Genomic DNA, 18,516 nt, shown 5'->3' on the forward strand with positions numbered 1-18,516 from the left:
TCTCCATATCTATGATTCTGTCTCTGTTCTTCTTGTTTGAGTAGCTTTTTAGATTCCCAAATCTAAATCTAATTGTTGATAGATATGTGTTTTTGCCATTTTATTATTCATATTTTTGATCATCTTCTTTTTCTTAAATAAGACCTTTTAACATTTCACATAATAATAGTTTGGTGATGATGAACTCCTTTAGTTTTCTCTTGTCTGTGAAGCTCTTTATCTACCCTATAATTCTAAATGATACTTTTGCTGGGTAGAGCAATCTTGGCTGTAGGTCCCTGCTTGTTATGATTTCAAATATTTCTTGCCGATCCCTTCTAGCTTGCAAAATTTCTTTTGAGAAATCAGCTGACGGTCTTATGGGAACTCCCTTGTAAGTAACTAACTTATTTTCTCTTGCTGCTTTTAAGATTCTCTTTATCTTTAACCTTTGACATTTTAATTATGATGCGTCTTGGGGTGGGCCTCTTTGGGTCCATCTTGTTTTGGACTTTCTGTGTTTTCTGGACTTGCATGTCTATTTCTTTCACCAAATTAGGAAAGTTTTCTTTCACTATTTTTTAAAATAGATTTCCAATTTCTTGCTCTTTCTATTCTCCTTCTGAAACCCCTATGATGCGAATGTTGGACGTCTTGAAGTTGTCCCAGACACTGCTTATACTATCCTCCTTTTTTAAAAATTCTTTTTCTTCTTCTTGTTTTGATTGGTTGTTTTTTGTTTCCTTATGTTCCATGTCATTGATTTCATTCACAGATTCATCCACTCTATTGTTTCCCTGTAGATTGTCCTTTATTTCAATTAGTGTATTCCTCATTTCTTACTGGATCTTTTTTATGCTTTTGAGGTCCTCCCTAAGTTCCCTGAGTATCCTTATAGCCAGTGTTTTGAACTCTACATCTGATACATTGCTTATCTCCATTTCACTTAGCTCTTTTTCTGGAGTTTTGACCTGTTCTCTCACTTGGGCCATGTTTCTTTGTTTGTTCATTTTTGTAGCTTTCCTGTGTTTGTTTCTATGTATTAGGTAGAGCTGCTTTGACTCTGTGTCTTGGTAGTGTATCCTAACGTAGTTAGTGTCCTGTAGGGTACAGTTTGCTGCTATGATTTCCTGTCTCGGTAGTGTGGCCTGATGTATTAGGTATCCTGTGGGGCCAGTGGCACAGCCTCTCCTATCACCCAAGCTGGGTACTCATGGTGTGCCCTTATGTGGGCTGAGTACACTCTCCTCTTGTAGTTGAGCTTTGGTTGCTGTTGGCAGTCAGCTGTAAAAATTGGCTGTTACCACTTAACACCAACCTCCACCCTCCGTGGAGGATTATCTGTACAGGGGCAGAGTGGTGATGCTCCAGTGTGGTCTGTAGTTGTCTGTTGGGTGTTCAGGTTTTGTGATTTCTCAAGTGGTGTATACCAAGATCAGCCCCCACCTGTGTTCTGCCTGGGGCCTCCCTGCATGAGCTATAGAGCAATCTGAGATGGCTGCTACTTGTGCTGGGCTTGGGAGATTCCTGGGGAAAGCCAAGCTGTGAATCTAGTCTGGCTGCTGCTAGTGCCAGTCCTGAGGCTCCCTGAGGCCAGCTGTTGCTTGTTTGAGAGGATATAGAAGTTGAGAAGCATGAGCCAAGACCATCCATTCATGTAGAAAAGCAGCTCGGGTGAGTCTGTAAGTTGGGTGGGGCAGAGTCTCCAGGGATCTCTAAGGTGGGTCCAACAGTGTCTGCCAGATTGATGAAGTCTCAGATATGTTACCAGCTTATCAGCTCTGTGGGGGGTAGGGTTTAGTGAAGGAACAGTGTCCTCTGCTCACCTTGATGCCAGACAGTTTAGTTTCTCCCTGGATAACACTGGTGCCTTTCAAGCTACTACCCCAGTCCTGGAGCTCAGAGGGAGTGAGTCTGAGTAGGTGAGTTCACGTGAAGGTTCTTCAGGAGGAACTGCTTGGGGCTTCAGCAGTTTCTTCTACTGACTCAATACTTGCTGGTTTTTGCAGCCAGAAGTTGGGGGGACTTATCTATCTTCCTGGCACTGGAACCCTGGGCCGAGGCTGGGACTCCTCGCTCCTGAGATATCCCTCTGAAATTTTTATCCATCACACATGGGTGTTCAACAAGCCCATCCCACATCTGCATCCCTCCTGCCATTCTGGAGGGATGTGGTTTCTTTAATTTCATAGTTGTCAGACTTCCATTCAACTCAATTTCTGACATTTGTGAGTGATGCTTGTTCTATATTTCAGGTGTAATTTTGATGTGTTTGTGCAAAGAGGTGAGCCATGTCTGCCTATGCCACCATCTTGACCAGAAGTCTGTGTTCTTTATATTTAAATCTTTACAAAGCAGGTCAAATCCTGAGACCTTTCCTTAATTACTGTACTTTGAATACTGTCCTAATGCTATACATGATTAGTTTAAATATTTGATTTGCTTATGTATTTCAGCATGGTTTGACTTTTTCTGATGACCATGTATTACTTTTGAAGTCAGGGAAAAATAAATTAAAAATGGTAGCCAATGACAACAAATCTCTCAATATGAATTGGTTTCTGTTAATACCTATTAGCTTTTTAGTAAGGATTCCCTTGTGTATCCTGTAAGTGTCACCATGGCTAAGGCTCAATGGAGGCAGGATTTTTGCATGCATGTATAAAAATATTTGGGGAAAATTGTCATCGATCTATACATGCTGTGGAGCACCTACTGGTTGCTTGGCATTGTGGGAGTACAAAACCCACAAACAGAAGTCCCCAGACTACAGTGCTTGCGTGTTCCCAGTTAGGCAGCATGTTTTCATTTCAGCCTGTACAGCGATGTGCATGTAATAAGGCAGTGTGCACTGTAGTGACTGAGAGGGTGATCTCTACCACCAGATTGCCTGGGTTCCAAGCCTGGCTTTACCCCTGAACAGTTGTAGGACATCAGATGTCACTTAGCCTCATTGTGCCTCAGATTTCTTATGTGTAATATTAGGGTGATAATAATCATATGTACAAATGGGGGCTGGGATAATAATGTACTTAGGAGTAGCTACATCCTAAGATGGTCATGAAAGTACATGAGTTAATCTTTGCAAAGTGCTTAGAGCAGAGCCTGGTATGCAGTAAACTCACTGCCTAAACTCTATTGGTCCTCAATCAGTATTCCAAATGCTGCAGTGTATTTATGCCCTTTAAACATTTTGTATGGAATTAAAATAACTGCACTTGCAGCACCACAAATTCAGTGAGACACCAACTCAAACTGAGGATCTGCACTGCGGGGAGTCTGGGAACACTCCAGATGGCCGTGGGCAATGCTTTCTTAGCAGCAGAGCCCAGTGGAACTGAAACAAACGTGTTGTCTGAGCCAGTCTGGTCTGCCTTAGAGAGAAGACTTTCCAGTAGTTTCCACAGTCATAATCAGAGGTTTTCTCAGGTAAACCGTGAAAACACCAACCAAACTTGGTTGTGGAAGGAAAGACTGCCAATGAGAATGCCTGAATCTTCTCAGCTGGGCTGAACGCACTAAATGTTCAGTCGGGCAGTTTTCTTGGTGTTTTAAACAGTATTTTGTTGGTAGATTCTGAATTAGGACATACAGCAAAGTGCTTACTTGAAGGCACAGTTTAAAGAGCTTCCTCATTGCTTTGGAATTATTTACCACAGTGAAGCTAAGAGGAGGGAGGGCGCTTTGTAAGCAGCGGATTCAAGTGACAATGAGGGACAGTGGCCATGGTAATTCACAGGGCTCTTTACTTTCTCCCTAGCTCAGTGCCTTTGTACAAGGGGCATAGCAAAAGTGTCCTTTGCTCTTTTCTTTGTCTAGATTGGTGCCCTTCCTCTCCTCCACTCCAGCCTGCCCCATTCATTCATTCATTTTAAAGTATCTATTGAGGGCTTAGACACTGTGCCAGACACTGGGGAGATAGTGGTAAGAAAAACATCCTTTCAGTATCACTACAGAATCACCCTTAAAAAATTAATATTGATGTAATATTTCTTAAACTTCTTACTGCCTTGTCTTCACTCCTCTCCCAATCAGTCCTACCCTCCCACACCCCTCAGATATTCCAGTGCATTCCACCCACTATAAAAACCAGTGGTCAAACTCTCTGACACTTATCTATGTGACTTAAAGTACTACCTCTCCTAGTATCACTTATTATTATTAAAGATGAAGCCATATGCCTCTTACAGCAAAAAGTATCAAGATGTGATTTAAGAGCTAAAATAGAACTTGGAGATCATTCTGACCAAGTGATCATTTACTTTGTAGAAAGGCAAACAGCCAGAGCCCAAGCCCAGATACCAACTCTAGTAGCTACCTCCACGTCCTTGCCTCTCTCTCCCTCATTATTCTAACCTTTCTTCCTCTTATTCCTGATAGTACTCATATTCAATTTTAACATCTAGCACCGATTTGACCCTTGCCCAGAAAGAATCTTTTGCAGAGGAAGGAGCTCTCCCACTCCAATTCAGACTTACGCCTAGGGAGACAGAAGGTCTAAAGACTTTGAGACCGGTAGATGTGCTCTCTGGAAACACTTGTTTTCCACATAATGTCCCCATGAGATGGACTTTGTATTAATGATTAATAGAAAATATAATGAAATCTTAACAGTGATTGTCTCTGCCAGGATAACTATTGTTTTTTCCCTTTAAATATTTTTTCTTAGGGCATAGGGGGAATAAACAGTAATGGAAAAAATACAATAAAAACAATGTAAACAATTTTTTTCTTATACTTACCATATTTTGTTGAGGCAATAATAATAGTAGCTATTACATATGTTTGTGTATATATGTATGCATATATATGTATATGTGATGTTTGTTATATGTGTATATACATTGTATACAATAGTAATATATAGCCATGTTAGCTAACACACACACACACACACACATCAATAGATATAGATAGATATCAGTAAAAGGTCGGACATTTAGGAATATAAGGCATAGCCCTGACTGGTGTGGCTCAGTGGGTTGGGCGTCGTCCTGCAAACAGAGTGGTCACCCGTTCTATTACCAGCCAGGGCACATGCCTGCGTTTTGGGGCATGCAAGAAGCAACCAATAGATACTTCTCTCCTACATCAATCTCTCCTACATCAAAGGGAGATAAACTCCCTTTTCCTTCCTCCCTTCCCCTCTCTAAAAAATAAGTAAAATCCTTAAAATAAATAAATAAAATCTTTTTAACATGAATTCAACGTATAGGGTTCTTTCTGCTCAAAATGACTGAAAGAATAGGTGACTTCAGCCTCCTGAATTGAGCATTTAAAAATACTTAGGTATTAAGTATCACTAGTTTTGACAACAACAAAGAAAAAGATTAATTTTGTGGTCTTGATTATTTGACATAAGTCTTAAAAATTCACCTGCAGATACAAAATTTCCTGGAATTTATTTCAAAGGTGTGTTGTACAAAAATATTAGTAGCTGCATGTGTTAATTTTCACAATAAATGTAACTGGTATTTTTTACTCAGCTTTGCAGATGTCAAGATAGAAACCTAGAGAGGTTAAATTAAGTTAGCTGAAGACACACTTCTTAGAGCAATGAAGCTCAAATATAATCCCTTGTCTACTTGAGAATCAACTATTTCACTGTACTATATGATGCAAAAATATAGGAGCTACTACCAATTTTACAAAAGATATAGGACATATTTCAACTAGAGCTTCCATTGATGAAAAAGGAATAATAATATTAAGTTGTTACTCTGTGAAGGAGGGGGCAGGGGGAGGGGTAAAGGAAACTGAAGAAATTTAATGAATTTGATTTTCCATTTTGCTTTACAGGGGTAAAACTCAATGTAGAGATGAAATCTGAATAATTAGATAACCCTAACATCAACCCCCAAAACAACACTCATCCTAACCCCAGAAATGCTATTTCTATCTCTAGCTGTTGATAACCTAATAGGCACCAGATCTCATTTTATTCACCTTTTCCCCCCCTAAGTACCCAATTTAATAAACTTCAGGGGTATCACAGGACTAAGTACCAAATTTAGCAAACTATAGGGGCATCACAGGATTTGTCTCTTTTTCTTCCTGAGAGCCCTGGCTCAGAACCCCTAGCAGCTTTTCCCTTCAGAGAATCTCTCTTAAGCCCCCAGATGCCTATGATGGGTTTTGGAGGCTCTAGACCCTTCTGAAAGCTGACATTGGGCTGGCACAAGGAACCCACAGGGATGGCTTCAAGCCTGGCCTGACTGTAGTCCTAAACTTCCCCAGAGGATGAGGGTCTGAAGCCATGTGGGGATTTTGTGGGAAAGAAGGCAGCTCCATCCTGAAGTCTATCCTGTGAAAGAAGCTGAGCACCAGGCACCCAAGTGCTGACTATGATAGTGATTCATGTTCCAGCCTAGAACTTTGGAAATTTAAGAATGCAGCCAAATGATTGATTTAGATTGAATTCTCACTGGACAGAACCATTGCATATACAGAGGAGTCCTTTTAAAAATTCAACTTTATTTTTTGTTTCTTCTGAATTTAAAATAATAATACATTGCACAATGATAAAAACTCTCACAATCCAGGCATCTACATAGCAGAAGTGAAAGATTCCAGCTACTCCAAGATGTAAGCTCCATCAGTACTTTTTTATATGTCTTTCCAGACCTTCCTTTATGCATCTAGAGACATATATCCTCCCTCCCAGTGGGATTACAATCTATATACTATTCTCCAACTTCTTTTTTTGTGTAGGCATCATTTCATCCCAAATCATAGAGTTCTACCCCACTTTTAAAAACCTCCTACAATATTTTATGTTAAGTATGAGCTGTCATTTACTTACACAATCCCTTATTGGTGGGCATGTAGGTTGTTTCCAATTTTTGCTACTGTAGGCAATGTTAGATTAAATATCTTTCCCCAGTTGTATAGTGGGACTCTAATATTTGCAATTACTCTTCCCTTGGTAATTGGTTAAAACTCCTAACTGGCAATAGCAAACATATGTGTGGGGGCAGTTCATATTTCTTTTCCTACCTTTGCAGGCTCTGATGATCTCCTTCTATGTGTCCTATGCACCCTTCACCCCATACCTATCAACCTGAACCAGAGGTTGCTTCATATCATGGTCCTGCTATGATACTGGTACTTTCCATGGTACTTTTTTTTTTCCAGAATAATTCCAGGCTCTGTCAGTATTCCTTTCCTGAGACATTTTCTGCCCAATTCCCTGCTGCCTGCTTTCTTCTTTTCCAAATGTTACTCAGTGTCACTGAGACCTCCAAGAGGCATAGGGAAACTATCTAAACTACAATGCATTGGGCATCTGGAAGTCTCCCTCTCATTTCTGAGCCTCATTTCCTCTTGTTTCTGCTGCTTTTATGAGTTCAGGCAGCCTTCTCATGCCTACCCCTGACCAAGCCTACATAGCCTATCTTCTGGAGGAACAGTCCATTGTGGGTCAGCATTCAATTGAATTTGGGTAATGGAACAGGGAAGAAGTATGATTAAGTGCAATAAATCCATCCACCGCTTTTCCTGCTGGCACTGCCTCCGCATGACAAGACGTCCTCAAGAAGCATAATGCCCCATTTTACAGCCTATCAGGCCAGCCTGCCTTCATCAGCCCCATCTCCCAAATCTACTGATTATAAGTCCTTCATCTTGTCATGAAAAATTACCATCTCTTTATTCCAGAAACCCAGGAGCTCCAAGTCTCTCTCTCTGACCATCTCACCAGCTGCTTCTGCCATTAGCCTTCATGTGGGCTCTGTGAGGCCTAGAGCCCCAGTCCTTTGGGCAGGAAGTGGAACTCCCAGGATCCCCCACTGTTTACAAGAACCACCTGGGGCAGCAATGCAAACATGGTGCCTCCTCCTATTCAACCCTAGTCCCAGCAGTAATTCAGGACTTGCTGTTTCATCATTCCATGCCCGCTGGCCTATGACCCAGCCTTCTCCAAGCTTGTGTCCTTGTTTCTGGGGAAGGATGTCCACTGAAGGGAAGTTAGCATGAGAGAACTTTAAGATACATTGTGCCAGATAAAAAACTGAGACACATAACTTGGGAGTGACTCTGGACTGGTCTAAGACACCAGGAAATCTCTTCAGTCCATCAGGCAGTAAGATGAATTATGGCGACATCCTCTTGAATAGTCTTCTTTAGCAGCATTTTATCATTACCACGTAGGTGGATCATCATAGCAGTTCATTTTCTCAATCCTATTTCTTCAGCAATGGACAAGCAGAAGCCCTTTTCCTTCTTTTCCCCTCTTCTTCCACCCAGCTGCCTTTGAGAGTAGTCCAAACACCAGAGACTATCCTGAGTTATCTCACTTACTTTTTCTGACAACCTTATGACATGAAGTATTATTCCTCCACTTAAAAAAGAAAAAAAAATAGTCTCAGAGAAGATGCATGACTAAAATCCCACAGCCAGTAAGTAGTGGCCTCAGAATGCAAAGCTCAGAATGACTCCAAATCCATGTCCTTCTTCACAAAATAGACTGTCACTGAGACGGGAACATTCTGATTCACTTTCCATTCTTATGTGCCAGGTTTCATTGAGAAAAGTTTTCCAATCTAGTAATTTCCAAAACTCAGGAAAACAACATAATTAACTAAAAAAATAGGTTTTAAAAGTCTTGAATGTTTGTACTTGAGAAAGCTCATATTAATTAGAGGAGGTAGAAGACACAAAAGATTTTTGAGACTGTTTTAAAAGGAATTTGAATTTTCAAGGGTTTTGGAGGCCGACACACAGGCTTTTCGTTTGTTTGTTTTAGGTTTTAAATTTTTACTGTGAAAAAATCCATTCCTAAAGAAATATAAAACATGAATATGTACAATGCTGGTTAAAAAATAGAAAATTACCAGTACCTAGAACACTTCCCCATCAGACAGCACCTGCTCTTTGTTACGTCCTCGTTTCTGCAGTATGGACATATTTCCTTTTCCTTGATACTGTCAGGACTTATTTCTACTCTTTGACCTTAATTAGAATCATCCTAGTGATTCATGGGAGAACAAATAGGAGAAAGTGGAAACAATTCCTGTGGTAATAGGGCAAGAACTTGAAGAAAGAGAAAGATGATTAAAGAGGATGGATAGATATATTTTTAAGTATTTTATTTATTTATTTTCAGAGAGGGAAGGGAGGGAGATAGAGAGAGAGAGAGAGAGAAACATCAATGTGCAGTTGCTGGGGGTCATGGCCTGCAACCCAGGCATGTACCCTGACTGGGAATCGAACCTGCGACACTAGGATGGATAGATATTTGTGAGAAAGCTGTTTTCTGAGATGGAATAAATGGAACGAAAAGGGGGGGATGTAGAAAAAGGTAGCGTGTACTTTGAAAAGAAGAAAGGATGTGCTGGTGAAGGGATAGATTAGACATGCTCCCCCACCCCAAACTCTGAATCTATTGCACCATCAGTTGGAGGTTTAGCTGTTCTTTGGAGCAAGTGAGGAGGGAGGGGAAAGAAGAGCAACAGGGGTGTGAGGGGAGAGGGCATTTGGAGATGGACACTGTCACCCATTTAGTCACCCTCTGAAAGACATCTCGTAGGCTGAACATGTGTGAGTGTGATGACATGTGTCATCTGTTCTAAATAGAAAGATCAATTTCCAGGCATCATTTTGTTGCTGGTATTTTTTGCAGGGTAGGTAGGTTGTTTTAACCATGGTACCTGAAGTACTCCTGAATGTTGAAGCAAGGAGGCCAGGAACTGAAAGTACAATCACTGGAATCTGACTAGTACTTAGAAGAAGAGTACTGCAAGTAATTTAGTATAGTCTGGGAAGAACAAAAGGGACTCATAACTAAGCTTTATTATAAACTTTGTTTATTTAGATTATGACTACAGTTCACATCACTCTTTTTTTCTTCCCCAGGAGCCTTGCAAACAACAATCTGCAGACGCTCCCAAAAGATATCTTCAAAGGCCTGGATTCTTTAACAAATGTGTAAGAAGATCTACAAAACCACTGATTGATTATTTCATTAATTTGCAATAGTTAACCAAAAAAGCCTGTTATTGATAATTAACATTTTTAATTGGTTTTAAAATTAAGTAATTAGAATTTTAGAATTTAAGTTGGCTTGAATTTTAAATTTAGTGGGGCTAATGCTTCTCTTCTATGGTATTTACCACTGGAAATTCTGAAAATATATTCCCCAGGCAGTCCTTTGACAAAGTGTGTGTCTGTATGGGAGGGGGTAATGATAAGGGACTTTAAGGGGCGGGGAGAGGAGGCCCAGATAGAAATCTGGGGATGCCTTTTTCTCCCATGAGGTCCAGGAAATGGGACTACAAAGGAACAACATAAAGGCTCTGGGAAAAGGACAGAGTAAAGATGAAAGGTCACACCCATGGGTTGGTCAGTCAACAGAGAAATGGAGCAGGAAGTGGGGGAAGGGAGGCAAGTTTGTCTTTTCTCTCTGTTCCACTGAACAACAACTCTAGGCTTAATCCCCAGGAATTTGGCTTAAGCCCCAGGAAAGGAATGAACTTAATTATTTTTGACCCCTTTTCAAACAAAAGAGCTTTCAAACTTTGACTTTAAGCCTCAGAGTGAAAGATCTTTGTAAGGAATTTGTATATTCTGCTGCAAGCAAAGCAAGTAATATATGCCTAACCCTCTCAAAAGCAATTTAGCTTCATTAAGTGCTTTCCAGAACATCAGAAAGGTATTTAAATGCCATAAGGTATTTAAGGAACAAATGAAAGGATATATGAAAACAAAAGATTTCTTATTATCAGGTACTTTGCTGGAGACTATTCAAAACAACTTTTCTCTGATAACAAAAAAATCTAAGTCAAGTTTTTTCTCCTAAACTCAGTATTTAACTTCAAATCAGTAAGCTAATGAAAAACTTTCTTTGTTCCTTGTAGCATTCCCCCAGCCCCTCCTCCATGCCTCTTACCCCAATTCCTGAATGCCAGGATCAGGACACTTCCAAGAAAGTCTCCAACAGACCACAGTTATCTGCTCTGGTTTACAATAGCCCAGAAAAGTTGATTTATTATTCTGGGTCAGAATATTCTTGGGAGATGAGGTCAGTACTGGAACTGTCTTAGAAGTTAGATGATACTCCATGGCAGACTTGTAGATAGATACAGTTTATTTGGGGACCCTTTGACTTATCCTGTGTCAGCCTACACCTCACACTAACAAAAAATAAAATAAACCCACTTGAAATTTTCTGTCTCTCTAGGGAATCCCATAATGGGTTTGGCCTCTTGGGCCTACTTTGATGTGTTCAAATCAAGAACTATCTAAGAAGTACAAGGATCTATACCAATTTGCCTTTTAGTGGATTTCTTGGTTTTCTTGACTATGTCTCCTAAAAAAATTTTAAAGCTTTAACATTTAAAAATTATTTATGTGCTATGTGAAAAGTAGGCAGTAGCTGTGTTAGGAATTCTGTGTGATGAAGAAGGGTTTCAGGAAAGAGATGGAATTTGTGAACAAAAGCAGTGCAAATAAACAGAGCTTGATGAGTTGGGACTATATGTGGAAATTTAAACTATCTAACTGTATATAGTCTATTATGAACATGAGCTATTGCATGTCTGCGTTAACTCTGCTGTGTCAAAGTCATTTCCTATTGAAATTGAATTTGTAGACCATGAAACAAGGTCAGGATTAATTATGTCTGTGAGGAAGAAGAAAAACAAATAGCTCACTTGATTTAATTAAATATAACACAATAATCACTACATGCTCTCCTCTAGACCTGTGCTGTCCAATATGGTGGCCTTACCGCACATGTGGTCGCTGAGCACTGGAAATGTGTTCCTAGTGTAGACTGGCTTGTAAATTTTACTTAGTTTTTAAGGAATTAAGTAAAAAACTAAATTTAAATTAAAAAACTGATTCTTGGTTCAGTTATTGGAAAACTTTTAAGTCTGTTTGCAACAATTTGGGTATATGAATCTATTTCTTTTATTTGGAAATATTATTAAATCTAAGAACAGATAAGGTATTTCTGATAAAAATTTAGCATCCAAAATGAGATATGCTATAATTATAATATCTACATTTGACTTTAAAGATTTAATATAAAAAGTGTAAAATATTTTATTAATAATTATTATAGTGACTACACATTAACATGATAATATTCTGTATGTCTTGGGCTAAATAAAATATACAATTAAAATTAATTTCACCAGTCTCTTTTTACTTTTTTAATGTGTTTGTAGAAAATTTTAAATTACATATGTGGTTCACATTATATTTCTATGGACAGCACAGCTCTAGACTCAGCTCCTTTGAACCCAAGAGGGAGTAAGTTATGAGGTTCCTTTGACTGGGGTGGCCTGCAAGGGTGCACTGTGGTAACTCTCTGAGCCCAGAATGAATCACTCAGGTTCAAGGTAGACTATGGGGCATTTTGCACATAATGATTATGCATCATTATGCACATGTTAATTGTTGAAATAGAAATCATACTTGTGACAGTAGGACCCTCACAGTGCAAAAGCAGCTGAAGTTTGTCTTTCAGGGACCTGAGAGGGAATTCATTTAATTGTGACTGTAAACTGAAGTGGTTGGTGGAGTGGCTGGGCCATACCAACGCAACGGTCGAAGACATCTACTGCGAAGGCCCCCCAGAGTACAAGAAGCGCAAAATCAATAGTCTCTCCTCCAAGGACTTTGATTGTATCATTACAGGTAATATATTCCATTCATTCCACTTCATAAAATTAAAAGAAGGCCTTCATTTTTGCATGTGCAGGAACTGATATTTTTATATCTTAAAAAAACAGCTAAGAAATTTAATTTTTAAATTATTATGAACCATTAAAACTTCATGTGTTTAAAAGCAAAGTAAAATTGCCATTTTACTATTTTTCTAAAATAAACACATTTGTTATGGGCATTTGAGATGTAGCCAAGGCACTAGGCATTAGCACACAGTTACTCATCATCACCTCTTATTTTTGCAGAATTTGCAAAGTCTCAAGACCTGCCTTATCAATCACTGTCCATAGATACTTTTTCTTATATGAACGATGAGTATGTAGTCATCGCTCAGCCTTTTACTGGAAAATGCATTTTCCTTGAATGGGACCACGTAGAAAAGACCTTCCGGAATTATGACAACATTACAGGTATGAGAAACCTAATTGTATTTTGAGTGAAAAGTTACGCTGCTTGGACCAAGGGCAAAAGGAAAAGATGACTGACATTGGGCAGGCTTAGAGACATTTGAATCCCAATTCTATCATTTACTAAGTGACTCAGAATTGTTTCCTAAGCCTTAATTTCCTTACTTGTAAAACTGTAATAATAGTACCCAACTCACAGGGTTGTTAAAGATAATGCAATCATATGTTCAAGAAATTTAGCATAGGATCTAGTTTAGTAATATGCAATAAAAGGTGAATGATTTTTTTCTTCAAAGAAAATGTGTTGAATTAGGACTCATGAGTTCAAATCCAAGTTCTGCCACAAACTGACTTACTTGGTAAGCCACTCACTCTCACTGGGTCCTTCTTCCTACTAACTTTAAAGTAAGGAGGTTATTTTAGATCAATGAGTCTTACACTTTGTTGCACAAACATTACTTCTGCAAAATGTTAATATATACTTATGATAAAAAAGTTTTGTAGTCCAATAAATCTGTGAACCATATCTCTCTCTTGGAGATTCATAATAATATACATTAGAGGCTCTGAGAAGTCCTGCAATAAAAAAAACAAACCTCTTTCTAGTATTTTTCACATTTAATTTGACCATGGAAACCTATTTTTTTTCCATGAAAACTTTTACTCAGGTGATTTCTTGGGTTTTTCATCATTTCAACAACTTGAAATTTTTACAGTCATAAATTAGAAGATGGGGCACTCTCTGAAATGTTTACATCAGCTTTAGTTTCTAATACCTTCAAATTTGCTCTGGAAAGCTCATAGACAAGACTGAGAGGGTCATAATCAGATTTTGTTGGTGCTCATCCAGCCCCATTGCTCAAAGGAAAAATACAGGTCTGGGGCTTGCTTGAGACTCAGGTGGCCAGATGAAGGACTCCCCTTCAAACTGAGACCCTTCTAGAACCCTCCTTCTTTCTCAAGGAAAGAGACTCTGCTTCCCTTTCTCTGTAAGCTCCCTTGGTTTTCTAGTGGATTAGAGCAATGCTTTGTGTAGTCTAAACCAGGTTCTTCTTACCTGTTACAGTCCATCAATTACTTGGAATGAATCTTTAGATGAGCCCTTGAAAGAGAAATGAACCATATATTTGCAGACTTCAGAATGCATCATCTAGTATAAGATGACAGATATGTTTCACATATGGGGTCACCATCCCTTTCCTCACCCCCATACAGACACTGCTAATCTACCATGGTGCTCTTTCTTGCAGAGTGCAGACATGGCCACAGAACCCTTCTCAACACAGTTCTCCAGGCAGTCACTATTATCAGTCAGGCAATCAATATGTATATCTAGTTGAAATCTAGTGACCAACCCTGATTGAGTCCAATGCTCTTTGTATAGAAAATGGAATCCTGGAAAACTTAAGTAATTTTCCAAAGGTTGCACAATCAGTTGAGTCCTGAAAATGGTCACAAATAGAATAATATTTGCCTATGAATGGAGCCAATTAGGAGAGAGAGTTGATGCAGAACTTACTGCCTCAGAGGCCCCTAAACCCCCTAAGGCCTAGGGCCTAGATTTGCCCTGTCTCTGTTTGGATTTCCTAGAGCCAAGCTCCCTCTAGGAGATCAGAATCTATTAACAAATATTAACTTCTTACCAAAGGTTCCTGAGTTAGGCCACTGACAGACCTCATGCTGTTCCCTGAGATCTCCCAAAGTAACGTTCACATGCATCGTCTCTGTACCCCTTTCTTCTGTCCTGCCACCAGTGACATGAAGATTCAGAAATATGACAAGTGGCATCACTTTCCTTTCTCAGGGGAAAGTCAGGTTATTTTACAGCAAGAGCAGTTCACACTTAGAGCAGACCAATTACTGGTGGAGCTATGGGCTGCTCAGACCACCACTCAGAACTTCTAGAACCCGTGAGATCCCAGCCCAAGATGGAAGCCCTGGAATGTCTAACTGCCCACCCCATAGCAATGCTGGTAGGGCTGGGTTTGAATCCCACTCTGCCTTCTCCTAGCAGCACTGAACCTCTCCAAACTTCAGTCTGCTCATGTGCAAAAGGAATTTTTGCTTGTTGAGAAATTTTAATGAGATGATTTGGCAAAGCACATAACAGGTATCAATAAATGGCCGTTTCCACTACAATTACAAAAATTAATTCATGATGTATTAGGGAAAGCAATGCTTTCCTTTTGCATGAAACAAGAGACGAAAACTCAGGCTATAGCCATGTGTCCTGAAAATCTAGTGCTGGTTGGATGTGACAGGACAATGTTTGTACGCTCCAAAAGAGGATGACCATCCAACTAATCTCTCATTTGTCTTTTCACAGGCACGTCCACTGTAGTATGCAAGCCTATAGTCATTGAAACTCAGCTCTATGTTATTGTGGCCCAGCTCTTTGGCGGCTCTCACATCTATAAGCGAGACAGTTTTGCGAATAAATTCATAAAAATCCAGGATATTGAAATTCTCAAAATCCGAAAACCCAATGACATTGAAACATTCAAGATTGAAAACAACTGGTACTTTGTTGTTGCTGACAGTTCAAAAGCTGGTTTCACTACCATTTACAAGTGGAATGGAAATGGATTCTACTCTCATCAATCCTTACACGCGTGGTACAGGGACACTGACGTGGAATATCTAGAAATAGCCAGACCACCTCAGGCACTGAGAATGCCTCATTTAATCCTGTCCAGTAGTTCCCAGCGCCCTGTAATTTATCAATGGAACAAAGCAACACAATTATTCATTAACCAAACTGACATCCCTAACATGGAGGATGTATATGCCGTAAAGCACTTCTCAGTGAAAGGTGAAGTGTACATTTGCTTGACAAGATTCATTGGTGATTCCAAAGTAATGAAATGGGGAGGCTCCTCATTTCAGGATATTCAGAGGATGCCATCACGAGGATCTATGGTGTTCCAGCCTCTTCAGATAAATAACTATCAATATGCAATTCTTGGAAGTGATTATTCTTTTACTCAAGTATATAACTGGGATGCAGAGAAAGCCAGATTTGTGAAATTTCAAGAATTAAATGTTCAGGCACCAAGATCATTCACACATGTGTCCATTAATAAACGTAATTTTCTTTTTGCTTCCAGTTTTAAGGGAAATACACAGATTTACAAACATGTCATAGTTGACTTAAGCGCATGACACACAAATTCTGTGGCTGCCACCAGAAACTTTCTATAGTACATGGTCTGGATGAACTCAATGCATGATGACTTCTTATCACACTTGCAAATGAATGCCTTTCAAACATTGAGACTGCTAGAACCCAGCACTACCAGTATCTCCATCCTTAACTGTCCAGTCCAGTGGTGTGGGAAATTACCTTTTATAAGCGAAGATTGAATTGTGTAACTGTTCTCTGCAGTGAAGATGTGTAAATAAGCAGTTAATGGTATCTGTTACTCTAAAAAAGAAATATTAATATGTACTTTTCCATTTATTTATTCATGTGTTCAGAAACAACTGCCAAATAAAATGTTTACATTTTCTTTTGTATCCCAAAGGCAATTATTTATAGGAGGTTTTTCTTGGCGATAGTATGTTGAGGAAATAGTTTTATATAATAGGGTTATATCTGAATCAAAAGTTTATGCTGTGAATAATGAGTGACAGTGAAACACTGATTTTAATTATCTGTAATATATAAACAGGTTTATTAGCTGATTTTGAACATTTGAAGGTGTTTCCAAAATTTGTGGCTTTAAGGAACACTTTGAGATAAAGTGGTGACAAAAGGAAGGCAGAGAAATTTGCTTATTACAAGAAGACTAATTTGAAATAAAGAACAGTAAGGCCCATCCTTTCCTGTCCAATAGCTCCAGATACAGCAATCATTCAAACAGCTTATAGCAGAGGCTAATCAAGATTTTGAATTAAAAAAAAAAACCCTATTCAGGGACTTTCTGAATGCCTGACTATAGAATCATCTGACAGATGATAAGACATTGTAATCTTACAGCATTTGCCTCAAATATGCCTGAAATGAAGGCCTCTCAATCTGACCAAGGATGCTTCACTTCTGGAAACCCATTTTGATATGTTACTGACATGTTGCAGAGTGCCTAGGAGACTCATGTTTGATTTTCTAAATCCCTGCTCCTGGATCACAAAGGTCACTAGACCCTAGCACAATGCCTGTGCACTCTGGAGGCTCTCAAAAATGCTTCCAAGGGTACACATGCGTCCTCCTGTTATAATAATAAACTTTACGAGGCTCTTTGATCTAACCAGTATTTATTGAGTGCTTAATAAGAACAAGATGTTGTTCCCGTGGTGGGGGTAGAATTGAGGAAGAGTAAGGCATGGTCCTTGCCCTCTGGGGCCTTAGAAGACTCATTGGGGGTTTAGGACATAACAGAGTAAGCAGTTAAGTGTCAAGTATCATCTGAACATTCCAGTCATAGGTATCATGAGAGCATCAGAGATGTCTTCCTAGAAGAAGTGGTCCTTGTTTGAACTAAAGGGAAGATATGATTTCAAAAGGGGATCATGGCAGAGACACTATTCCTGGCACTTGGTCCTGTGTGCTGCCTTTACAGAAGGGATCAGAGCCTCCTCCAGCCCATTATTCCCCAGAGGCTTTGACCAAATGTCTGGGAGGGGAGGGCGGACAGCCTCTCTGCCAGCACGTATCTGGCAAATTTGAGGCATCAAACGTACACACAGTAGTTACACAGTCTCCTGGAAGCAACACCTTGGGGATTTATGCACAGGAATCAGATGCCTTTACAGAATGGCACAGATATTGATGCTGACACTGGGATTTTGGTGGAGAAGAAGGCTTACCCAGTCCCAGTCCTGCACATAAGAAAGACTGGCCTTTGAATATGTTATTTTTCAGTTCCCATTTCCTAGAAGCAGCATGAATGCTGCTGGAGAACAACTGCCTTGTAAAGACAGGGTTTAAATCCAGCCCTGCCATGTACTGGCTTTGTCTACAGACAAGTTACTTAACTTTTCTGAGCCTCAGTTTCTTCATCTGTAAAGGGGCAATAATGCCTATGCCAAAGACAGTGGAAGAATTAAGTGAGATAATGTACACATGGCCAATTGAACTTTTCAAATATGGTACAACAATACCTCCCATCCCACATGAGTTATGAGAATCTTGCCCCAATCTCATCAAGAGGTGGTACCTAATTCCCCTGTTCTTAAATCTGGATGAGCTTGTAACCAACAGAATGATGCAATTTGACTTTGGAGTCTGGGTTATAAAACAATAAAGCTTTTGCCTTGTGAACCTGAACTGCCACTTAAGAAGTCCTAGCAGCCTGACGCAACCATTCTGTGAGGAAGCCCAGCCTTTGGTTGACAACCTCAGCTGAGATCCCAGCCAAGAGCCGGCACCAACCACCAGTCACGTGAATGATATCTCCATGTGATTCCAGCTCCCAGTTGTCAACTCACCACCAGCCATCAAATCTTCCCAAGGCCCTGGACA

General features: G+C 39.6%; 1 protein-coding gene across 4 annotated transcripts in view; it reads left to right on the forward strand.

The window, feature by feature from the left end:
- LGI1 (leucine rich glioma inactivated 1) overlaps nt 1-18,258 on the forward strand; it is a 40,000-nt gene extending 21,742 nt beyond the window's left edge. For 3 of the 4 annotated variants that reach the window (XM_036027009.1, XM_028514071.2, XM_036027010.1), the window contains 4 exons: nt 9,832-9,903; nt 12,449-12,618; nt 12,894-13,058; nt 15,382-16,472. In XM_036027009.1, coding sequence (XP_035882902.1) covers nt 9,832-9,903; nt 12,449-12,618; nt 12,894-13,058; nt 15,382-16,217 — 1,243 coding nt within the window. In that variant the 3' untranslated portion in view covers nt 16,218-16,472. Of the gene's footprint in view, nt 1-9,831; nt 9,904-12,448; nt 12,619-12,893; nt 13,059-15,381 lie in introns of all 4 variants that reach the window. The other variant, XM_028514070.2, reaches the window with a different exon arrangement.
- Nucleotides 18,259-18,516: the final 258 nt, after the last annotated feature.

This window comes from Phyllostomus discolor, chromosome 5 (assembly GCF_004126475.2).
Source record: "Phyllostomus discolor isolate MPI-MPIP mPhyDis1 chromosome 5, mPhyDis1.pri.v3, whole genome shotgun sequence".
NCBI lineage: Eukaryota > Metazoa > Chordata > Mammalia > Chiroptera > Phyllostomidae > Phyllostomus > Phyllostomus discolor.